Here is a 26,802-nt window from a genome sequence, read left to right on the forward strand (position 1 = left end):
ACCAGGAAAACATGGCTCTCCCCCTGCTTCAGGAACAATAGTGCTTTTAGAAAAGGGGCAAATACAAAGCCATGCTTACCAATAATTGTGTAGATCTGTCATAGTTTAAGTCATATTTTCCTTAAAAAAGCTTTTCATTTTCAGGGGTGCCTGGGTGGCTCAGTGGGTTAAGCCTCTGCCTTCGGCTCAGGTCATGATCCCAGGGTCCTGGGATCGAGCCCCGCATCGGGCTCTCTGCTCAGCAGGGAGCCTGCTTCCCTTCCCCTCTCTCTGCCTGCCTCTCTGCCTGCTTGTGGTCTCTGTCTGTCAAATAAATAAATAAAATATTAAAAAAAAAAAGCTTTTCATTTTTTTTTCTTCTAAGTTTGTTCATAAATCTTTCAGGAATTTATTTTTTATTCAATAAATTAAACATATACGTAATGTGAGATACAGATAAAGTAGGAGTTACAGAAAACTTCCGAACTCACCCTAAGGAGGAGTATAAAATCGTTGTGTTAGAGCCACTAAGATATGACAGGTGGCATGTGCTATGATATGTGGGAGGCCATGGACATAAGGATAATTTGAAGTCTGCAGTTATAGCAGGAGGTGCTGAGGGTCGCATTTAGGGTGCTGATACCTGAGCTGTTGTATGAGAATGGGGGACAGGGAGAACGAAGAGTCAAGCATAGCATGGATGGCTCGACTTCGACTGTGGGTAATTGGCAGGAGAACAAAGGGGAAAAGACCTTCTGCCTATTAGGAAAGAGACTCTTAGAGGGTGGTGGGGATATGGACATTGGGGAGGGTATGTGCTATGATGAGTGCTGTGAAATGTGTAAACCTAGCGATTCACAGACCTGTACCCCTGGGGATAAAAATACATTATATGTTTATTAAAATTAAAAAAAAATAAAAAAATTTAAAAAAAGTAATTAAAAAAAAAAAAAAAGGAAAGAGACTCTTGCTTATAAAAGAAAGCTCCAGATGAAATCTCAAGAAAATTCCCAAAGCAACATAACAGGCTTTTCCAAAAGCAAAAGGAAGTGTGTCCTATCTACAGGTGTGTATTTGCAATGAATTATTTTACTAGAAAGATAGCTTGCCTTTATGCATAGGGGGACCTACGGACAGCATTTTATTCACACTGTTGATGTGAGTAGGAATAATATATAAAGACAGAAGCAAACTAAGCCTCAAACAAAACTATGTTTAAGTACAAATTCTCCATTATGTTTGACATCTGATTTCTCTTGGGGAGCTGAGAGTGGCTAGAAATCAATAAATGTGGATATTGTTTAAAGGGGTAAATTTCTTATTAGGTTGGAAGATTACAGTCTTGATCTCTTCTACTGTAGTTGCTAGGTCTGTCTCTAAAATTGTATGATGGGTTCAGGATCGCATTAGCCTCTGGAAACTGTCATTTACATTCCATTAAAGCTGTTCTAGGCCAAGGAGAACAAAGCACTTCTTGGGCAGATTCAACCCTGCAGGCCAGGCTACTCCGTGGGAAGGTGGGGAAGGAGAGCAAGGAGTTGGAATTTAGGCTAGAGTTCAGGCCTCTCTCCCTTCCTCAGTCCTTAATTCTTGGACAGGGCAAACTCTGTGTAACCACCCATGTCCACTGGACCTGAACACAAGCTGCATCAAACATGGCAGCATTAGTAGTCCACGCCCAACCTCCTCCCCGTTTCCTGACCAATTATTATTTAGAGCAATATCTTTTTTAAAATGTGGTCAGAGGAATCACCTAAGGAGCTTGTTAACATGCAGAATTCTAAGCCTTACCCTTGACCAATCGATTCTGAATTGTAGGACATGGGGCCCAGGAGTCTACTTCTTAACACATGTCCTATGTGATTCCTACACGGACTTTTTCATGAAGTTTCTTCTTTTTTTTTTTTTAAGATTTTATTTATTTATTTATTTGATAGAGATTACAAGTAGGCAGAGAGGCAGGCAGAGAGAGAGGAGGAAGCAGGCTTCCTGCTGAGCAGAGAGCCTGATGCGGGGCTCGATCCCAGGACCCTGGGATCATGACCTGAGCCGAAGGCAGAGGCTTAACCCACTGAGCCACCCAGGTGCCCCCATGAAGTTTCTTAAAAGAAAAAAATAGCCTGTCTTATTTCTGTTGTAGCATTAATATCGGTGCATGGTCTGAGGCCCATACTCGGTATTGAGTAAATGTTTACTGAACAAATAAAAAAAAAAAAAACCCAGAAACTAATAACTGTTATAAATAAAGCTAACCTCAAGGTCAGAATCACTTTTAAAATGATATGAAAAAACAACGCAAAACCCTTCTAATGATCTCACCTAAAATGAGAAAGCTTAGCATAATGCAAATTGACATTATTGGTGTCAGATGCTTTTAAGTGAATGTGCAAATATCACTGAATTACTTAGTTGGAAAACATTTTTAATTTTCATGGTTGTAAATATTAAAAATGATGTTAATATGCTTAAATGTTAAACTAATGTTAAAATATGTTAATTACTTAAATATGAATTTTATCACATGATGGGACCAATTTTGTTCTATGGAACACATTCCTTAAATTATTAAGAAAATAATTATGTGTAGACACACATACTTTTCAATAACATGACACTTAATTTTCTGTTTCTTGTCCAAAGTGGTGATGGATTCCATAAAGAATTAACAAGTTTCTAGATGATGTGGCTAGGTGATCTCAGAATGGTTTGCCTGTTTCTTTCGTAATAATCTATTCCTTTATTTCTAACACTGTCCATCAAGTAACTTCTAGATGTTTAAATATACAAACTGATATTCAAAAAGAATGTTATTTCCATCAATAAAGGAAGAGTAATTCTGATTTTAAGGTGTAAAACAAGTAGCTCCATTTTATCTTAGTCAGAAGAAAAAATACAATAGATATTAAATATTTCATCCTGGTGGGATTTTTTTCTTCCATTGTTCCAGAAGGTAATAATCTCCTCTGCCAGGTAACTTTCCACCTTCCTTATAGTAGTTATTAAGTGAATTCTTTCTTAGTCATACATGTCTCTATACATACTCTTTTCTTAACCAAGAAAAGGAGGGATGTAGATATTATGTAATGACAAAAACCCTTTATACTTAGTGCTTCTTTGGACAATTTCTTTATCACTCTGCCATTGGGAATATTTCTTATTTTTAGAATTCAGATACTGCTAGGGTGTTTTATTAAATGTGTACAAGTAAAAGTAGAAATAACATATATATGGATTTGCTGGTATCCCTAAGGCTGTCATATATCCTTGAAATGCACAGGTTAGGAGAAGGACATGTATGTATGTATGTATGTGTATGTATACACCTAATGACTTTAATATGCTTGGCTTTTGTAAAAAGTATTGAGAAAATGCTTCCCCAAACAAGACATCTTTATGGAAACATTCAAAATAATTCAAAACTAAGCATACTTTTAGAAATTAAACTGAAAATAAAACAGATTTTCCTCATGGTTTACATTCACAATAAATAAGTCAGAAGCTAATTTTCATAAGTTTGGGCTTCATAGTAGGATATTGAGTGATTTCTGATTTTATACCCTGTTTTGTCAAAATTAATTGTATAGAGACCTCTCCTTCTGAACACAATGGGCTAACAAAGATTGATTTTACCCCATTCTGGAAACAACCAAAGAATGAATGAAATACACAAGCAACAGATTTCGAGACAGTAGATATTGGGCAAGAAGGGCAACGATCCCTGAGAAGTGGGAAATAAATGACATGAGCATTAGGATTGCTTCAGGTTATCACACTAAAAGAGTTCACAGGATGCAGATAGGGGCACCCCAAACAGTGCCCAGTGAGCATGTCTGTGAGGAGACCTACAAGGAAAGAATCACCTTGCATGAGTACCAGCACGCCCATTCCGACCAGCCGGACTGGAAATCCTTCATTTACGCTACATCAGGTACTGTACACAGACAGATCTTGCTTTCATTGTGGGGAAAGATTTGTGCTGGTTACAGTATTGCTATGAACCCAGCTCACAAACCTTAAAAGCAACATCCAAAATGTCCATATTATTTCCAAGTAACTAAATCACAGTATCTCTATACATTTATGAGAATAGTTAGAATTAAAAAGACTGGCCATCCTGAGGATTAGTGACTGTACGGAAGGCTGGAACTCTCATATACTGAGGATGGGAATGTCAAATGGCATAAATACTTTGGAAAACATTTTGGCAGTTTCTCAGAAGTTTAAACACCCACCTGTCATATAATCTTGTCATTTTACTCTTGGGTTTTTACCCAAGAGAAATAATAGTGCCCGTCTATATGGGGATTGATAGATGAATGCTCAGAGCAGCTTTATGTAAAACGGTAACTCAAAACAGCCCATGGGTCCATTAGTAGAGGAATGGATAGAAAAATTCTGGTATAGCTATGTAATGCAATACTATTCAGCAATAAAGAGAAATGATCTACTGGTAAGTGTTACAAGCATGGATGAATCTCAAAATAATTGTTCTGTGAAAGGAGCCAGAAAATACATACACACACACACCCACACACACCCACACACACCCCATACACTGTATGATCCCATTTACATAAAAGCCTAGAAAATACCAACTTATCTATTCAGAAAGTAGTTGGTTGTCTGGACACAGGAGTGGAACTGGGGAGGGGTGGGAGGCCAGGATTACAAGAGGCCATGAGGACAGTTTTGGAAGTGATTCCATATTCATTACCTTGATTGTAGTGATGATTTCACAGATGCATATATAATGTCAAAGTGTATCAATTAATACATTTTAAGTGTGTGTATATTATGTTTGTTAATTATACTTCAATAAAGCTGTTTTAATGATAAACAGTAATCATTGTAAAATTCAGTTTCTCAAACTTGTATGCACATTGGAATCACTTGGGAAACTTTAAAACAGACTGATGTCTAGGCTCTAAACCCAAAGGTACTGATTTCATTATTTGCTCATGTGTGGCTTGGGCTTCAGAAGTTTAAAAAAACCCTTCAGAGGATTCTAATGAGCAGCAACCTGAGAATTTTGGTATGTTGTTTCTTTTTCTCCGTAAAATTATAAGTATTGTACTGAGTGTTCGTGGAAGTTACAAACATAATCATTAGTAATGGAAACCATTGTCTTCTCCTTAATAGAATCTGGGTGTCATTCCAAGTGGAAGTTTATGTCTCTTATGACAGTGATCAGTTATAAAAGCACTGGAAGAACAAAATATTCAAATAAAAATGCACTCATTTTGTAATGGCGGCAGAGTGACGGACTAGTCAGTTGTCAACATTACTGATTGTTGAAACTCTTGGGAACACTTAAGTTTGTTTGGAGGACTTTTTACTATCTGCTTCTGAGAAAAAGTAGAGTTCAGGAAGGAGAATGTGAGGGTCCACACTTACCTTGGCATAGATACAGCTTTCATTGAGTCTCTGCAGTGAACAGTTCTTGTCACAGAGAGGGCACATGAAGACTTCGGTGGCCTTGCAGATTTCTTGGCTTGAGAAACCAAAGAAGAAAAAGAAGGCATGAACCTCCACATATAAGAGGTGCTTAGCCCCTCTGGCTAATCCTGTGGGGAGTCGCAAGGCAGACAGGAAAAGAAGAAATGGACACAGTGGGAGTGATGAACAGGTAAGGAAGGATTTGTGTGGCTCCAACTCAAATTTTTAGGATATTTGTGATAACAGAGATTTGTATTTGCTTCTTTGTTTTTAGAAGTCTCTGCCAGGATACTTTAATGATAATAGGCCACAATTTGTACTTACAAGACACTTGTGGGACTTTGCTGCAAAGACAGTTAACACAGGATTTCATGGCACTCAGGATAATCCTGTGAGGAACACCCAAGGGAGTTTTAACCAAACTCACAGCTTGGAAATGGCTGAGCTGAACCAAATCTGAACATTCTGATTTCTCAAGTCTATTGACTTTCTCCTGAATCTCACTGCTTTCGAATCACTAAAATGAACAACATCCATAATTCACACAACTTCATAGCTCCCACTACAGTCAAAGGAGACATTATGTTCACTGGAAATTTGAGGGGGTTGATTTTTTCGCAGGGTCTTGACACACAGTCATGATGATATGACAGTTTTTATTTATTTAATATGTATTATATTCTCTACGAGCATTAAATTGTCTTAACATTTGTCTCTCCAGTTTATGCCTATTACATTTTAAAGGTCTCAGCATCCATTACAGATGACTTTGTTATATGAGTTGGACACCAATAACAATTTCTCAAAGGCTTCCCAGCCTGAGAGTTCACAGCAACATATTTTTTAAATGTTTTTTTTTTTTTCTGTCATAAGTGTCACTTTCCCACTTAGTAACCTCTAAAAAATGGTCTTTAATTAAATCTGCTTTGGAAATGTTGAAAGTAATTTAAAGGCTTTTGAAAATATATCTGCAAATACACCTGTTTAATAAACAATAATACAAGTTTAATTGTGAGTGTTTACAGCATGATTTACTGTTTTCAAAAATGGATACACTCAAATGAAGCAAAAAACTATGTATATGTATTTCAAATCTCACTCCAAAGCAGGAATAAATAGTAAGTAATAATACCATATAGTAATACAGCACTTTAAAGTGGGAAAATGTGGTTTCATGTCCGTTAAGTCTGGTCCACACTGCAATCTCCTACAAACTAAGAGGAAATTGACAATTAATTTAAGTAATTTGCTCAAAGTCATACAGCTAACAAGAGGTACCTCAGGGACCCAAGTTTAGGTTTTTGTGATTCTAGGTGCAGTTCCCCATCAACTGTAACATATCTAAAAGAGAAAGCTTTATTTCATATTAAAAGCAACTTTCCAATGAAGGGAATTAAGAGTACACTTCTCATAAAAAGCCCTGAGTAATGTATAGAACTGATGAATCTTTTTATTGTACACTTGAAACTATATTACACAGTCTGTTAATTGTACTTGGGAAAAAAAAAAAAAAACCCTGGCAAATAAAAAGCAAACAAACAAAAAGGAACTTTCCTATAAAATTAGTTTATTAATGGTGATGATAATCTTAATGGTCTAATACTGTAATTCTCCAATTCTCACACACATCATCCTGCTAAGTAATCAGGATATTTATATGAAGTAGAAGAAAAGCAAGTAAAACATTCATATTAAAGATCAAAAAAGAGGGGAGGAGTCAAGATGGCGGAGAAGTAGCAGGCTGAGACGACATCGGGTAGCAGGAGATGAGCTAGATAGCTTATCTAACAATTGTGAACATCTACAAATCCAATGGAAAATCGAAGAGAAGAAGAGCAACAATTCTAGAAACAGAAAATCGATCACTTTCTGAAAGGTAGGACCTGCGGAGAAGTGAATCCAAAGCGACGGGAAGACAGACCGCGGGGGGAGGGGCTGGCTCCCGGCAGGCGGCGGAGCAACGGAGCACAAAATCCGGACTTTTAAAAGTCTGCTCCACTGGGAGACATCGCTCCAGAGGCTAAACCGGGTAAACCGGGGGGAAACCCAGGCGGGGTCAGCATAACCCCAGGTCCCGCAGGGTCACAGAAGGACCGGGTGTGTCTGAGTGCCGCAGAGCACACAGGTATTAGAGTGGGGAAGCCGGCTACAGCGACAAAGCCGAGGAGTGAGCTCTCAGCCCGGGGTTACCTTGTGCCGGTTGCAGGCTGGGTAGGTTCGGAGCGTGCCTGGAGGCCACGGAGACGGAAGCGACCGGGCGCTTTTCTCCAGGTTCCAGCAATTGACTGCTTTCCTCAAGGTGTGACCGCAGGCCAGGGAGGCAGGGCGGTTGGGCGCTTTTCTCTGAGGGCGCACTGAGGAGCGGAACCCCAAGCTCTCGGCTCCTCCGGGCGGAGAGATTGGGAGGCTGCCATTTTCATTCCTGTCCTCCAGAACTCTACGGAAAGCGCTCAGGGAACAAAAGCTCCCGAAAGCGAACCTGAGTGGATTACTTAGCCTGGCCCCTCGCAAGGGCGGTGCAATTCCGCCTGCGGCAAAGACACTTGAGAAGCACTACAACAGGCCCCTCCTCCAGAAGATCAACAAGAAACCCAGCCAAAACCAACTTCGCTCACCAAGAACAGCGGAATTCCACAGCAGGAGAAAGCAAATCTTATTTGGACAAAATGACAAGGCGGAAAAACTCACCTCAAAAAAAAGAACAAGAGGCCGTACCAAAGGCTGGAGACCTAATCAATATGGACATTGGTAACATGACAGATCTAGAGTTCAGAATGACAATTCTCAAGGTTCTAGCCGGGCTCGAAAAAGCCATAGAAGATATTAGAGAAACCCTCTCTGGAGAGATAAAAGCCCTTTCTGGAGAAATAAAAGAACTAAAATCTAACCAAGTTGAAATCAAAAAAGCTATTAATGAGGTGCAATCAAAAATGGAAGCTCTCACTGCTAGGATAAATGAGGCAGAAGAAAGAATTAGTGACATAGAAGACCAAATGACAGAGAATAAAGAAGCTGAGCAAAAGAGAGACAAACAAATACTGGACCACGAGGAGAGAATTCAAGAGATAAGCGACACCATAAGATGACACAACATTAGAATAATTGGGATTCCAGAAGAAGAAGAAAGAGAGAGGGGAGCAGAAGGTATATTGGAGACAATTATTAGAGAGAATTTCCCTAATATGGCAAAGGGAACAAACATCAAAATCCAGGAGATGCTAAGAACGCCCCTCAAAAATAAAAATAGGTCCACACCTCGTCACCTGATAGTAAAATTTACAACTCTTAGTGACAAAGAGAAAATCCTGAAAGCAGCCCGGGAAAAGAAGTCTGTAACATACAAGGGTAAAAACATTAGATTGGCAGCGGACCTATCCACAGAGACCTGGCAGGCCAGAAAGAACTGGCATGGTATATTCAGAGCACTAAATGAGAAAAACATGCAGCCAAGAATACTATATCCGGCTAGGCTATCATTGAAAATAGAAGGAGAGATAAAGAGCTTCCAGGACAAACAAAAGCTGAAAGAATTTGCAAACACCAAACCAGCTCTATAGGAAATATTGAAAGGGGTCCTCTAAGCAAAGAGAGACCCTAAAAGTAGTAGATCAGAAAGAAACAGAGACAATATACAGTACCAGTCACCTTACAGGCAATACAATGGCACTAAATTCATATCTCTCCATAGTTTCCCTGAATGTTAATGGGCTAAATGCACCAATCAAAAGACACAGGGTATCAGAATGGATAAAAAAACAAAACCCATCCATATGCTGCCTACAAGAAACTCATTTTAGACCCGAAGACACCTCCAGATTTCAAGTGAGGGGGTGGAAAACAATGTACCATGCTAATGGACATCAGAAGAAAGCTGGGGTGGCAATCCTTCTATCAGATCAATTAGATTTTAAGCCAAAGACTATAATAAGAGATGAGGAAGGACACTATATTATACTCAAAGGGTCCGTCCAACAAGAAGACCTAACAATCTTAAATATCTATGCCCCTAACATGGGAGCAGCCAACTATATAAACCAATTAATAACAAAATCAAAGAAATACATCGACAGTAATACAATAATAGCAGGGGACTTTAACACTCCCCTCACTGAAATGGACAGATCATCTAAGCAAAAGATCAACAAGGAAATAAAGGCCTTAAATGACACACTGGACCAGATGGACATCACAGATATATTCAGAACATTCCATCCCAAAGCAACAGAATATACATTCTTCTCTAGTGCACATGGAACATTCTCCAGAATAGACCACATCCTGGGTCATAAATCAGGTCTCAATCGGTACCAAAAGATTGAGATCATTCCCTGCATATTTTCAGACCACAATGCTCTGAACCTAGAACTCAATCACAAGAGGAAATTTGGAAAGAACGCAAATACATGGAGACTAAACAGCATCCTTCTAAAAAATGAATGGGTCAACCAGGAAATTAAAGAAGAATTGAAAAATTTCATGGAAACAAATGATAATGAAAACACAACAGTTCAGAATCTGTGGGACACAACAAAGGCAGTCCTGAGAGGAAAATATATAGCGGTGCAAGCCTTTCTCAAGAAACAAGAAAGGTCTCAAATACACAACCTAACCCTACACCTAAAGGAGCTGGAGAGAGAACAACAAAGAAAGCCTAAACCCAGCAGGAGAAGAGAAATCATAAAGATCAGAGCAGAAATCAATGAAATAGAAACTAAAAAAACAATAGAACAAATCAACAAAACTAGGAGCTGGTTCTTTGAAAGAATTAATAAGATTGACAAACCCCTGGCCAGACTTATCCAAAAGAAAAGAGAAAGGACGCAAAAAAATAAAATCATGAATGAAAAAGGAGAGATCACAACCAACACCAAAGAAATACAAACAATTATAAGAACATACTACAAGCAACTTTACACCAACAAATTTGACAATCTGGAAGAAATGGATGCATTTCTAGAGACATATAAACCACCACAACTGAACCAGGAAGAAATAGATAACCTGAACAGACCCATAACCAGTAAGGAGATTGAAACAGTCATCAAAAATCTCCAAACAAACCAAAGTCCAGGACCAGATGGCTTCCCAGGGGAATTCTACCAAACATTTAAAGAAGAATTAATTCCTATTCTCTTAAAACTGTTCCAAAAAATAGAAATGGAAGGAAAACTTCCAAACTCATTCTATGAGGCCAGCATCACCTTGATCCCAAAACCAGACAAGGATCCCACCAAAAAAGAGAATTACAGACCAATATCCTTGATGAACACAGATGCGAAAATTCTCACCAAAATACTGGCCAATAGGATCCAACAGTACATTAAAAGGATTATTCACCACGACCAAGTGGGATTTATTCCAGGGCTGCAAGGTTAATTCAACATCCGCAAATCCATCAATGTGATACAATACATTAACAAAAGAAAGAGTAAGAACCATATGATACTCTCAATAGATGCCGAAAAAGCATTTGACAAAGTGCAGCATCCCTTCCTGATTAAAACTCTTCAAAGTGTAGGGATAGAAGGCACATACCTCAATATTATCAAAGCCATCTATGAAAAACCCACCGCAAATATCATTCTCAATGGAGAAAAACTGAAAGCTTTTCTGCTAAGGTCAGGAACATGGCAGGGATGTCTGTTATCACCACTGCTGTTCAACATAGTACTAGAAGTCCTAGCCTCAGCAATCAGACAACAAAAAGAAATTAAAGGCATCCAAATTGGCAAAGAAGAAGTCAAACTATCACTCTTTGCAGATGATATGATACTGTATGTGGAAAACCCAAAGGCTCCACTCCAAAACTGCTAGAACTTATACAGGAATTCAGTAAAGTGTCAGGATATAAAGTCAATGCACAGAAATCAGTCGCATTTCTTTACACTAACAACAAGACAGAAGAAAGAGAAATTGAGGAGTCAGTCCCATTTACAATTGCACCCAAAACCATAAGATACCTAGGAATAAATCTAACCAAAGAGGCAAGGAATCTATACTCAGAAAACTATAAAGTACTCATGAAAGAAATTGAGGAAGATGCAAAGAAATGGAAAAATATTCCATGCTCCTGGATTGGAAGAACAAATATTGTGAAAATGTCTATCCTACCTAAAGCAATCTACACATTTAATGCAATCCCTATCAAAATCCCATCCATTTTTTTTAAAGAAATAGACCAAATAATCCTAAAATTTATATGGAACCAGAAAAGACCTCGAATAGCCAAAGGAATATTGAAAAAGAAAGCCAAAGTCGGTGGCATCACAATTCCAGACTTCAAGCTCTATTACAAAGCTGTCATCATCCAGACAGTATGGTACTGGCACAAAAACAGACATATAGATCAATGGAACAGAATAGAGAGACCAGAAATAGACCCTCAACTCTATGGTCAACTAATCTTCGACAAAGCAGGAAAGAATATCCAATGGAAAAAAGACAGCCTCTTCAACAAATGGTGCTGGGAAAATTGGACAGCCACATGCAGAAAAATGAAATTGGGTTATTTCCTTACACCACACACGAAAATAGACTCAAAATGGATGAAGGACCTCAATGTGAGAAAGGAATCTATCAAAATCCTTGAGGAGAATGCAGGCAGCAACCTCTTTGACCTCAACCGCAGCAACTTCTTCCTAGGAACATCGCCAAAGGCAACAGAAGCAAGGGCAAAAATGAACTATTGGGATTTCATCAAGATCAAAAGCTTTTGCACAGCAAAGGAAACAGTGAACAAAACCAAAAGACAACTGACAGAATGGGAGAAGATATTTGCAAACGACATATCAGATAAAGGGCTAGTATCCAAAATCTATAAAGAGCTTATCAAACTCAATACCCAAAGAACAAATAATCCAGTCAAGAAATGGGCAGAGGACATGAACAGACATTTCTGCAAAGAAGACATCCAAATGGCCAACAGACACATAAAAAAATGCTCCACATCACTCAGCATCAGGGAAATACAAATCAAAACCACAATGAGATACCACCTCACACCAGTCAGAATGGCTAAAATTAACAAGTCAAGAAATGACAGATGCTGGCGAGGATGCGGAGAGAGGGGAACCCTCCTACACTGCTGGTGGGAATGCAAGCTGGTGCAACCACTCTGGAAAACAGTGTGGCGGTTCCTCCAAAAACTGAAAATATAGCTACCCTACGACCCAGCAATTGCACTCCTGGGTATATATCCTAAAGATACCAACGTGGTGCTCCGAAGGGGCACGTGTACCCGAATGTTTATGGCAGCAATGTCCACAATAGCCAAACTGTGGAAAGAGCCTAGATGTCCATCAACAGATGAATGGATAAAGAAGAGGTGGTATATATACACAATGGAATACTATGCAGCCATCAAAAGAAATGAAATCTTGCCATTTGCAACAACGTGGATGGAACTAGAGGGTATCATGCTTAGCGAAATAAGTCAATTGGAGAAAGACAACTATCATATGATCTCTTTGATATGAGGAAGTGGAGATGCAATGCGGGGGGGTTGGGGGGAGGTAGGAAAAGAAAAAATGAAAAGATGGGATTTGGAGGGAGACAAATCATAAAAGACTCAATCTCAAAAAACAGACTGAGGGTTGCTGGGGAGAGGGGGGACGGGAGAGGGTGGTGGGGAAATGGAAATTGGGGAGGGTATGTGCTATGATGAGTGCTGTGAAATGTGTAAACCTGGCGATTCACAGACCTGCACCCCTGGGGATAAAAATACATTATATGTTTATTAAAATTTAAAAAAATGGGGAAAAAAAGATCAAAAAAGAAAAAAAGATAATACCTCCTCTTGTTTTTACCATTGATTTGTAGGAACAAAAATTAACACAGCCCTTAAAGGAAATTTTGATTAAAATTTCATAATTCATTCTGTTTCAAGAATGACACAATGTGGGCACCTGGGTGGCTCAGTGGGTTAAAGCCTCTGCCTTCAGCTCAGGTCATGATCTCAGGGTCCTGGGATCAAGCCCCACATCGGGCTTTCCGCTCAGCAGGGAGCCTGCTTCCTCCTCTCTCTCTGCCTGCCTCTCCACCTACTTGTGATCTCTGTCAAATAAATAAATAAAATCTTAAAAAAAAAAGACACAATGTGTCCTACATCGAAATCTCATACTAAAAAGTGTTAGAGTCTCTTCATACCACATCATTTTTTCCATCTCCCACACGGTCAAACAAAAGTACAAACCTATCAAAGCACCATGTCTAGGATCCCACGCCATTAGACTGAGTCCTATTTTTTGATTCCAGAATTATTAAGCTCATTTTCTATAAGTTGTTCAAAGTTCAACTTGATATGTAACAAAAAAAGTAAACAACTTTTAACAACATATTTTGTAGTCTAAAAAAGGAAGTGAATACTATCACAAATTTCTTTGACTTAAGTTAACCACTAGAGGGAGGGGGAGTGTACAGCCTGAGTGTTTCTTCATTTCCTTTGCACAGCCTGATAATACAAACTGCCACCTCAGTTGTGGCTTTCTTTCCTTTTACGTTGATTATTAGATATATACATCCAAGGGCTGATTCAAAGGAAATAATAATTACCACCAACTTAAGATAATGGGAGTAGGGAGTGATTTGTCCTTTTGGGAGTGGATGGCTGGACCTGCTCCCAGGTCTCGATGTTTCCTGTGATCCTGTTAACATGACAAAGCACAGAAGAGCACGCTTGGTGATGTCTATTTTGAGGAAATGTGAAACTGTGAAAATGGGCTTAAGGGAAGGCAGTATGAAAGCATGAGTAAAACATGATTTTAGAATCAGATATAATCATCAGGGAAAAGTAAATCAAGTCACAAGAGATTGCTCTATATCTGCTATTGCTATTGGATTGCTATTACTAAATAAATCAAAACAAACATAACATGTGTTGGCAAAGATGTGGAGATTTTGGGACATTTGCACACTGTTGGTGGGACCATGAAATGGTGCAGCCACTATGGAAAACAATATGGAGGTCTCTCAAAAAATTAAAAAAATAGAATGACCATATAATCCAGCAATCCCACTTCTGGGTATATAACTAAAAGGACAGAAACTAGGATCTAAAAGAGATATCTGCCCTCCCATGTACATGAAACAACATGAATGAGCCTGGAGGACACTATGCTAAGTGAAATAAGCAGGCACAGGACAAATGATGCATGATTTTACATATATTAAGTATTTAAAATAGTCAAATTCATAGAAACAGAATAGAATCATGGTTGCCAGAATGAAAGGGAGGGGGAAGTTGGGAGTTGCTATTCAACAGGCATAAAGTTCCAGTTATACAATATGAGTAACCTCTAGAAATCTGTTGTGTGACATTGTGCCTAGAGTTAACAATACAGTAGTGTGCACTTACAAATTTGTGGAGGGTAAATCTAATGTCAAGTGTTCTTTCCACAATTTTAAAAAATCCAGTAAAGGTTTAAAACTTAGCTGACCACTTACTACATACATTCCCCTGACCAAGTCACTTACCTCTCCGAGGATCAGTTTCTTCATCTCTAGATGGAGATAACATCTAACTGGGGTATTACGTAAGGGATATTGATACTGTGCCTGGAACATCATAGGCACTAGATAGACTTCATTGCTAAGGATGTTGTCAGGAGAGGGTTAGAGAGGTCCTTTATGACTCAACAGGTGTTGAAAAGCAGATCTGATGCTGATGATAACTTAAATTTCTCAGGGAGTTCTAATGGCAAAGAGGAAAGAACGGACCAGAAAGCTGGGGCTTCTGTTCTTTACCCTAGACCTGGAAAACCATTTGATCTGCCTGCTTGTTCATTTTCATATTCCTATGATATGTACTCTGCCAGGTGAACATCTGATCACATTTGGTTAGGTAAGACCAATGAACACATGTAAATACACATATGTACATATTCATAGAGTAATAATCTACAACTTGATTGCTGCATAGTTTTACAATTAACTACAGGGCAATTAAGAAATATGACCTTAGTTTACATGAACATAGTTGATAGAAACATAATAAACACAGCCTAATCTTCAGCTTTTAAGCATATTCTTACCTTGTAATAAAAAAAAGAGCTTAATAAAATAATTCTAAAACAAAGCAATGCTAAATAAAAGCCCTGTGTCCTCCCCTGACCTGCCATGACAACACCTACGACTTAGCCATGACTTAACAATGTCTGACACCTTGAATAGAAAATTACAATCCCATGAAATTTTGAAAGTCAAGATATTCAGTGATGCTTACCTTGGTTTAGAATAGAAAGTCTGACGAGATGTTAATTATAGTGTGACAGAGTAGCAGTAATATAATACCATAAAGCACTGAAGAAAAGAGTTTGCTAATACCTTTTAAAACACTCCTTGTACTAAAGGTACTTATATGCAAAGAGCCTAATTTACTTTGTTGGTATATAAATCAATAGGAATGGCAAACCTATTCCTTTCATTGCCTTTTGTTCATGTTCAGCTTTCTAAGGGTAGAGGAAGGAGTCTACATCACATAGTAAAACTTTGAGAATATGTTCTCCACAGAACCAACTTGAACAGTAGCTATCCATCTAAGAATCATTTTATGTCTCTATCGATTCATTTTAAAACAGTGTTTCCCCCAGATTTCTTTACATTCTGTTTTCCCTCCCTTTCCCTATAGAAGAAATCAGAGAGGTAGACAAACCATGAGAGACTCTTAACTATGGGAAAGAAACTGAGGGTTGCTGGAGTGGAGGTGTGTGGGGGGAAAGGACATTAAATAGGGCATGTGATGTGATGAGCGCTGTGATATGCGATTGACGAATTACTGAATTCTACATATGAAACTGATGTACTATATGTTGGTTAAATGAATTTAAATTTAAAAAATAAATAAATAAAAATTTAAAAAATAAGTGTGGTTTTCTAAGACCTTGAAGACTACCAAAAACACTGTTAGAACTAACAAATGAATTCAATAAAGTTGCAGAATATAATATCAGTAGCATCTCTATACACTAACAATAAACTATCCAAAAGAGAAAAAGAAAACAGTTCCATTTACAATTGCACTAAAAAGAATAAAATAATTAGGGCTAAATTCAACTGATGAGGTAAAAGATCTATACATTGAAAACGAAGACATTGATGAAAGAAATTGAAAAAGACACAAATAAATGGGACGATATTTTGTGTTCATGGATTGGAAGAAATAACACTGTTGAAATGTCTATGTTACTAAAAGACATCTACAAATTCAACGCAATCTCTATCAAAATTTCAATGGTATTTTCACAGAAATAGAAAAAGCAATCTTAAAATTTGTATGGAACATAACAAATCCTAAATAGCCAAAGCAATCTTGAGAAAGAAGAACAAAATGGGAGGCATGACACCTCCTGGTTTCAAATAATATTAGAAAGCAATAGTAATCAAAACAGTATGGTACTGGCATAAAAATAGACCCATAGATCAATGGAACAGGATACAGAACCCAGAAACAAACCCATGTATATGTGGTCAATTTTTGACAAAGAGGCCAAAATATACGATGGAAAAAGGATAATCTCTTCAATAAATGGTATTGGGAAAATTGGATATCCACATGTGAAAGAATGAAACTAAACTCCTTTCTTATACTATATGTAAAAATTAACTCAGAATGGATTAAAGACTTAAATTTAAGACCGAAACCATAAAGATCCTAGCAGAAAACATAGAGGGGATAAACTCTTTGAAATTGGCCTTTCCAATGATTTTTAGTATTTGACACCAAAAGCAAAGGCAACCAAAGCAAAAATAAACAAGTGAGATGGACTGCATCAAACATAGCAAAGAAACCCACCGACAAAACAAAAAGACAACCTACAGAATGGGAGCAAATACTTAACAAAACATATATCTGATAAGGGGTTAATATCCAAAATATATAAAGAACTCATACAATTCAGTAACAGAAAAATAAGCAATCTGATTTTAAAAATGGGCAGAGAAAGTGAATAGATCTTTTTTTTTTCAAAGATCTATAAGTCAACAGGTACATAAAAAGATGACCAACATCATTAATCATCAGTGTAATGCAAAACAAAGTCGCAGTGAGGTATCACCTCACACCTGTTAGGATACCTATAATCAAAGCACTGCTGATGGGAATATAAATTGGTGCAGCCACTATGAAAATCAGTATGGAGGTTCCTCAAAACATTAAAAAATAGGACTACCATATGATCCAGCAATCTCAGTTCTAAGTGTATATCCAAAGGAAATGAAAACAGGATCTTGAAGTGGTATTGGCATTCCTATGTTCATTGTAGCATTACTTGACAATAGCCAAGCTATGTAAACAACTTAAGTGCCCACTGATGGATGAATGGATGAAGAAGACGTGGTATGTGTGTGTATATACACACAAATAAAACAGGATGTTCAGCCACGAGAAAGAAGGAAATCCTGCCATTTGTGACAACATGGATGGACCTTGAGGCTATTAAACTAAGTGAGATAAGCCAAAGAAAAAATATTGTATGGTATCCCTTTAAAGTGAATCTTTAAAAAAGCCAAATTTAGGGCACCTGGGTGGCTCAGTGGGTTAAAGCCTCTGCCTTCGGCTCAGGTCATGATCCCAGGGTCCCGGGATCAAGCCCCACATCAGGCTCTCTGCTCCACAGGGACCTGCTTCCTCCTCTCTCTCTGCCTGCCTCTCTGCCTACTTGTGATTTCTGTCCGTCAAATAAATAAATGAAATCTTAAAAAAAAAAAAAAGCTGAATTCGTGGAAACAGAGAATTAAAAAGTAGTCAAAAGAAGTGTTTTTCTTTTCAAGACACACTATAACTTCAAATCACAACCTGTTTTCTTAGCCTCAGAAGTTACTGATTTAACAGCCTACAGAGAAATGCCCAAAGAGGGATGGGTGTTTCCACTGGGTACAAGTTTGTTTAGGAAGATGTTGCCTTCCAGAGTGGTAGTAAGTTTGCAAAACTCTGAAATAAACCTATGACTAGATGAAATGTGTTTGAACAGTAGGCATTTCTTTGTTTTCAAACTAATTATCATTTGGCATTCATGGAGAGCAAGGGGATACTAAGATACCAATCAAGGGAGCTGGTTATGGAACTGGATTTAACTCTAGGACAATGGAAGTATTTCATTTTTAGACAAATTGTTAACTGTACACATAGGTATATTATATATATATTTATTTAGGGAAAACTCAAGGAAATTATTTTTATGATCCTGTTAACTGCCATGATTACTACCCAGTAGTAAGGTCATGGTTAAAAGATGGACCACAGGAGAAAAAAGTGCTGAGCTTTAAAGGAGGGGAGAAGTGTTTTTCATGTTTTGAATTACATCATACAAGCCTGAACTTGGTGATATCCTTGTATAGATTAAATAGGACATTTATTATGGGCATTCATTAATGCCCCGGGGTGAGCCTTGGCTCTGCTGAATAATAATGTATCTTTCCTCCACCCAAATCTTGAGTCATTTCAACTTTAACAGTAGAATCACCATTCTCATAAATGCTTGATTTTCGTCAAACCTTATTTTACTACCATCTTGATACCATAAGTTGATACTAAAATTCTTATTTGTTCTTATAGAGAAAAAGAAGAAAGTAAAAGGTGATTTTATGTTTTCAGGAGAGAAGATTGCTTAGAGCAGGATTTATGTCCTACAAATATTTTGTTCAGACATCTCTAACCACATAAGGTTCCCTCATCTGCAAAGAGGAATACTAGTCTCCAAGGGTGGTAAAGTTCCTATCAAATGAAAAAACAAGAACATTATTGGGAAGCTCTTTGTATATTTTAAGTGCTTAAAGAATTGTAGTTATTTTGATTATCTAAACTACTGTAGTGAGAGGGCATTCTAGACTACCAAATACTATGGAAATGTAAATTATATAAAACTACCATTGCATTGTTGAATTATTAAGTGAGATATACTGGAAAGAGAAATTTTGCATACAAAGAAACAGTCTTAGAACATGTCCAAGAAAATTTGCATATAAAAATATGGAAATGGCCTTTTAAAAATAGTGCTTTTCTCTTCTCCTCAAAAAATTCCAGCAAATAAATTATAGAACCATGAGTTGTTTTTCATAGTCAGCATTATCATAAAGCTTTTGTCAATCAGAATAAAGGCCAATACGTTTTAAAAAGTACTATTATTAGCTGTTAATAGCTTACCTTACTTGACTTCCATTCATTGTAAATATTCCATAGAAAAACACACACAAGCCAACAAGTGCTGCAGGAATCAGCATTCCAGTGTACCATCCCAGCCAAGCAAAGTATAGCCCGATCTTCTCACCAAAGTACAGCCTGCACAAGAAAGCAAACCCTTAGTTTAAGGCAACATAAGCAACACTGCAAATGTTGCTGTCACACCTCACCAGAATTTCAGAAGGACATACCAGCTCAGTTCCTCGTCAGTTTCATCTGGGGTATCTTGACATTCCCATCCAATAATGGTGATACTGTTCATCTTTAAACATTGTCATTACAGGGGCAATTTTATAAAATGTGTTCTTTCTGAGTCAAACTTCTTAACAAGGTTCATAAACTTTTTATAAGTCAATTCTTGCCTCTCTCCATCCTCCCAGTAAAATGTCTTCTTGTTTTCCACACACAGAACCGTGCTACACCATACTGTTTTGTGTAAATTAGAAAAGAGTCTTCCCTGTAGGTAGATGTTGAGAGTAGATTTGATTTCAGTTTCCATCTGCACCCTTGGCCAGACGCCCTTAGGCTAGACACACAGTCATGTCACACCTTCCTCAACAAAGTTAACTGCAGTTCCTGGAGCACACGATTCTTTCCTTGGCCAATGCTGTTCCCTTACTTTGGAAAATTACATTTCATCCTCTTCCCTTGCCTGGCTTGTATGCATCCTTCAATTTACATCACTTCTTATAGGAAGCCCTTCCTGACTTCCACTGCTACCCTTGCTTAGAGGCCCCTGATCTTGCTCCCATACTGCTCTCATCCACATTTCAGTGTCCTAAACTTATAACCCTTTATGACAATTAACCTGTCACTCTTCCATTCCTCTCTCTCCCCATAAGACTTCAAGTGCCTGAAAGTAGACTTGTGTCTTCTTCACCAGCACCCACCACAGGGAATACTGAATGAAGCTAAGGAAATGGATATATTTTATTTCCCTTGAGCTGATGAACATAATATATATGGAAATGGCAGATGAATAAGACTGTTCTAATGACTACCCAATTGCTCTTTCTTCACCCAGTCTACTGATCATATCAACTGCTACGCAGTTTATAAAGCTCTGGTAAGAAATAACAATTTCTTGAATTCTCTATGACTGTTTGGTCTCCATCTTCTAAAAATGGTTACTTAACACAGTTTTGTCCAAGGGATATTTTAAAAATTGATGTTTTACAGTTCTTTTAGGAATATTGCACTGGGCAGTGATTCTTGCTAGGAAGAAAATTCTCTTGGTATTTTTTCCTGGGACAAGACAATTCTCTTGGTATTTTTTCTTTCTGAAAATAATTCTTTTTCTACATCACTCTCTGTATTGTGCCAATTAAAATTTTGCATATTCTACCAGGTATAGAAATAGAGTCATCTTTCATTTATCCAAGTTTTTGTTTTTTTCATTGATTTCTCCTTGGAGACATAGATCAGTAGACCATTCACTTCTCATACAACAATAATGTTCTAGTTGAGACAAAAGCTTATCATAGTAACAGGTATTTCAATAAAGCCATTTGTTCCTTTTAAACAAGTGTTCCTCTGTGAAGTAGAATAGGTTTTTGCATATATTACTAATATAAGGAAATGTCTTTATAATAATGACTATAGAGGGCAGCACAGATAATCCCCTTTAAATAGGCAGCATTATACTGAGATTTTAAATTATATACTGTTGAAGGTTAAGGGGAACAACAATATTGTTTGACAGTAGTTTAATCACCTAAGTTACAGGAGATTTTAGATCTGATTCAGGAGAGAGAGAAGCTAGTTCCAGGCCAAGGAAGCTGATAGAAACCCCCTTGACCTATGGCACTGGTATATATAATATTCTAGGATCTCTAGAGGAATCTCAAAAACCATGCCGAGGAAGGAGGAATTGCTAGGTTGCTATTGGGGTCACTCTTCACGACACCCATAGCCATTCTCTTTTTATTCGTTTTATATTTTGGTAACAAGCAAGTTCCTGGAGAGTAGGGACATGCTGGAGTGTCATCTATACTCTTTTATGGCCTTCATCTTGGGTAGGCCCTTCATCTCCTCCCTCTCTTTTTAGCCACTTGAACACAAAATATATAATTTCCGTAAGCAAAGTTTCCCTTCTATGTCAATAGCCAAATAATTGGTAATAGTACCCACAGAACCCCAGTTACTGAAAATAAAGGTTGCTTGCTGAAATTACCTGAAGCCGTAATAGCAATGCATCCAATAGATAAGAGAATTATTGACACGAAATGTTTGCTTGAAAATAGCAACTTAATTTTAGTTCCTAATAATAAATGTGATTCTGTGAGTTAGCACATCTCGCTGTGTTCACATATCTCTAAAATAACAATTCTTTCCCCTCTCTTTCTCTCTAAATAAAAGTAATAATAATAATAATGGGGTGCCTGGGTGGCTCAGTTAGTTTAGTGTCCAACTCTTGAGTTCAGCTCAGGTCATGACCTCAGGGTTGTGAGATTGAGCCCCACTTTGGGCTCTGAGCTGAGCGAGGAGCCTGCCTAAGATTCTCTCTCTCTTCCTCTGCCCCTCACCACTGCTCACTCTCTCTATCTCTCTTAAAACAAAACAAAACAATTTTTTCACCTGCATAAATAAGAATCTGATAATTTGTTGTGATTAACAGAATTAGAATCAAAGCATCTTGATTTTGGATATGCCCAAGTACTTAATGTCTGAAATGGTTTGGTGCTGGATATTATGATTTGTATCCAGATCCTGTCCTATCCTTTCCCTTTCTGCTATATGCCCCAGGAGGCTCACCTTCATTAACTGTCTCTCTCATGCTCTTTCTTTCTTCTGGCTTCCTGAGGGGCTTTTTGGCTAACTGAAGGTACTAGCAGGAGTTCACAGGGTGAGATCTAAGAGATATCGGTGTATTGATTATCCTGACTTTTTCCTTCCTGGAGAATGATCTGCCCATAACTTCTTTCCTTCTAAGACTGTAGCTTCTGTCAGGCATCCCCCATTATTGTTTTTGACAGGTTCTACCAACTGTTCCCTCTCCCTGTTCCTCCAGGACAAGGTTTGATAAGAGCATCCAATTTTTACTTGTCCCTGGAAGCTTCATCATCATTATCCATTTGCTCCCTTGATACTACTTACACTTCAGCATATACTTCTTGTATTAGATTTTCTTCAGATACCCTTCCTATTCTATCAGTTCTATCAGTTTCCTGCTGGGACAATGCTGACAGTTATGTTATTCTTGATATTTATATTTTATACACAATTCAAAGTATCAACATAGGGGCGCCTGGGTGGCTCAGTGGGTTAAGCCTCTGCCTTTGGCTCAGGTCATGATCTCAGGGTCCTGGGATCGAGCCCCGCATCAGGCTCTCTGCTCAGCAGGGAGCCTGCTTCCCCCGCTCTCTTTGCTTGCCTCTCTGCCTACTTGGGATTTCTCTCTGTCAAATAAATAAATAAAATTAAAAAAAAAAAAAAAAAAAGTATCAACATAGATAAACTTATGAATGCTCTTTTTTTCATTCATTCTAAGAATATTTATAGTTCACTAGAAACTTGATTAGGTCATTTTTAATACGTATTTCCTGGTATTTTTTTAAAAGAACAAATTATTCTCCATCAAAATTAAATAAATCATGAATATAACAGTATCTGGAGATTAACTGAAATTGAGAGTAGTAGATGTTGTGTTGGTCATTTTCCTCTTTGCTCTCACATCCATGTTCTGCCTTTCCCTATTTTGGTTTGTTTCACTGGGAAGTAGATTACACAGGTTCCATTGTATATTGCTCCTGGTTAAGTTGGATAAGGAGGTGCTGGAAGACTCAAAGATAGAGGGAGGGGGGATCATTCCTTCTCACTTGGTCATCCTCAGGGAAAAGTGGTCATGCCTTTTCCAACACTTTACTTCTCTGTGGACCGTCCTAGTCACAGATGGTATAGCTCCTGGCCAATGGCCCACGTAGGCGTCTCTGGAATATACTTCATCCCATTTTCCTTCCAACCTCAGGGTTGTTAGCAATCTTCTGCTGTTATTAATCTCTGATTGCCTCACTATTCTTCTCTGATTTCTCAGCTTTGTCATCTACTCTATAACCAAAGCCCTAAATTAAGTTTCTTTTATTGAAAAGACCTACAGTGGCTTCTTTTTCCCTGACTGCATCCTGAGTAATACAGACGATTTGGTGGGTGAATGAGGTAATTCTAAATCTAGGAAAATGACAACAGAACAGCATAATATATCTTTCATTATCAATCCACCCACATTACCTGATTAAATCCAGGGGCTGATGCTTATACCACATTCCCCAGCGTGCCCAGCGCTCATATAATAGATGTCTATTATTCTGAGGTCCATGTGTTTTGATGGGTTGGTTACTTTTGTAGGCTCCCTGAAACACATAACCAAAGATAAGTTACCTCAGTAAATTTGAACTAAACAGGAATTGCTTTTACTATTTTTTCCTTACAGAACAATTTAGTAGCGTATTGAAAGCTGCAGATTTGTAAGCTTAAGCCCATCACTGGAATGATATAGTAAATGCCTTTATATATCTCCTCTTCATTGAAAATATACTGATAATTCCTTAAAAGTCCTTTCTTAAAGTCCCTTTTTAAACTAATGAAATCCCTTTCACTTAAAGTAAACTAGAATTTAGGTTTTACTGTTTGGAACCTAAGATCTTTCAATAAACACTATATCGTCACCATCACTGAGGGAAATAGTTGGAATCGTTATTTCAGAAATTAAGAGTATTATTCTACTTTAAAGAAGTGACTCAGTCCCAGGAAATATTTCTTTTATTTACAGAAGCTAAAGAAGAAAGTAAGTGTTCAATCAAAAAGTGTAAGAAGCCTAAGTCACAAGAGCTAGTCAAGTTTTTAAGTTCTAGAATCCTTAGGCCTTACTTTGGATAATATATTCCAAAAATGGAAACATTTTCAAATTCTTTATATCTCCCTTCAAAAATTGTCATATAGGTTGCAATTTTAGACACATAGAATATATATGCCTGATAGAGGAACAGCTTTGATTTTATAATCAAAAAGGAAGGGAACAAATATGGTTCCTATTTTCTAAACCAAAACTTAGGACAGAATTTGACAAACTCCCTCTCATTCCAATGTGTGATTCTAATTTTAAAAACAGTTTAATTAAATTTAAAACAACTGGAGTTATGCCTTAATTTCCTTATGCAGATGATGAGAGTAAGAGTCAATGTTAATGATTTCCACCAAAAAGAGGTTTTGTAAGGGCCCACTTGCACTTTAAAGCGCTGGGCACATATAAAGTACAAAGTCGGTGTTAATTAATTTAGGGTGTCTGATATAGTGTGGGAATTGAAAAGTGGAAACCTATCATCTGAGTGATCCTAGACACCAGGGGTGTGAGTTCTTATGAAGAAAGAACACTTTGAATCACAATCCACTAGGCTGAAAGGAGACACATATGTGGTTTTCACTCTTTTTGGCTTCCTAATGAAATGGATAAAGTAATTAGGTAAAGATGGAAGTACAGTGAAAGTGCTGATGGGGTTCAGGGCAGGCTTCCCCAGAATGTGCTACTTTGGCATGTAGGTTATTTCTAAATTGAAAACAATTAATGACCAATAAACTCAAGAAGAGTTTTTTACCTACCTCCTTATGTGCTCAAAATAATTTAGATAGGAAGCCTATAAGAGTAAGGAGAGCTATTACCAAAGATAACTTTTTTACATAAGAAATACTTATCTGCATGACATGGCAAGCAAGCATTTGTTCATCCAACATTTGCTCTTCCAATGTCCTGTGAATTATCTCCCTCTTAGACCCCTACCTTCTTCTTAGCTCAGGACAGCATGTAAACCTCAATTCCTGATTGCTAGAAGCCTCTCATGTCTTTGTGGGGATCTGTACATGTGTAATTACATTTGCTTTTCTTCTATTAACCTGCATTATGTCAATTTATTAGGTCAGTCAAAGAACCCTAAAGGGAAGAAGAGAAAAGTTTTCCTCTCCAAGTTTTTAAGTCCAAGTTTTCTTCCTTAAGAGATCAAGGCTTTTAAAGCCTAAAGATCAGAAGTTAAGGAGATGAAAGTGAAGATCAAGATTTCAAGCATGGGCATATCCACCCGGGAAATGTCTGTTTGCTTGTCCAGCTGGACTGATCTGTTAGGGTAGAGTGCCTGAGATTGGGTAAGTCCTGTTCAGAGGACCATGTGCACTCAGTGACCAACCCCTCCACATCCTCATGATCAGTCCCCTACTCCAACCAACAGAGAAGAATAAACAGGACTATTATTTACAACCTATCCCAAATAGGTTCCAAATTTCACACAAGAAAGTGTCAAACGAACACAGACTAGTATGTAGACGAAATTACTCACAACAAGAACAAACCATAAAAGCTCTCCCAGGGCCTTAGATTTGCTAGTCTGAACACTGTACCACTTACCAACTATGTCAAACCTGACACCGTGGTTAATTTCTCTGAGCTTTATTTCTGCATCTCTATAATGAGAAAATAATATCTACCTCTCCAGGATTATTTTCAGATTAATGGAAAAATATATGCACAAGGCCTGTTGCATGAAATAACCTAGCATATTACCCATTATTATTATTCCCATTCCTACAGTAAGTAAGATATTCATAGAATATGAATAGATGCATTGGGGTCTGGCTTCCTGGGCTCAAACCTCTGCTTTTGATACTTAATTTTTCTGTGCCTCAATGATCTAGCTATACAACAGGGCTATTATCCTTTATGAATTTTACTAGACTGGAATTCCTCAGGTATAGAGGTTACACCTTGTGAGTCCTCAGCCTTTATAAATAGAAGTGATGGATTCTGAGATTGCTGACCTCAAACCTCATTTATTTTAAAATGCAAACTTGCCTTAAACAGAATATACTGTGTGTGTGTGTGTGTGTGTGTGTGTGTGTGTGTGGGAGAGGATGTTCAAAACTAATTCAAATGCCATTCATGACTCAGTGGGCAGAACTCACCACAGTCTGGAGCAGGTGTTTCTAATTTTAAATTGGTAGACAGGTAATAACTTGGCTGAGAACTGAGTAAATAATGGGGTGTAGGTTTGTGTTGTGGGTTTGTCTTAGATTTTCAGACATCTCAAAGTAGTAGGCACAAACCAGAACTTGCACTATTTGGGAGTGGTGTGGATCCCAAGGTGGGTCAAGCCTGGAACTCTGTGTTGAAGCAGAGGACGGTGGTCAGAGTGACTGAACCATGTCCCTAAGTTCCCTCCAGGGATGGGACT

The 26,802-nt window shown here is 37.9% G+C and overlaps 1 protein-coding gene across 2 annotated transcripts in view; it reads right to left on the bottom strand.

Annotated features, from left to right (window-relative positions):
• The window catches only part of ANO3 (anoctamin 3), a gene marked incomplete at its 5' end in the record, with an annotated part of 271,220 nt that overhangs the window by 75,076 nt on the left and 169,342 nt on the right, over positions 1-26,802 (bottom strand). For both annotated transcript variants that reach the window (XM_080815458.1, XM_080815459.1), the window contains 3 exons: positions 5,374-5,470; positions 19,553-19,687; positions 23,816-23,937. In XM_080815458.1, the coding sequence (XP_080671584.1) occupies positions 5,374-5,470; positions 19,553-19,687; positions 23,816-23,937 (354 nt within the window). The remainder of the gene's footprint in view (positions 1-5,373; positions 5,471-19,552; positions 19,688-23,815; positions 23,938-26,802) is intronic.

This window comes from Martes martes (assembly GCF_963455335.1).
Source record: "Martes martes genome assembly, chromosome: 10".
In the NCBI taxonomy this organism is placed as follows: domain Eukaryota; kingdom Metazoa; phylum Chordata; class Mammalia; order Carnivora; family Mustelidae; genus Martes; species Martes martes.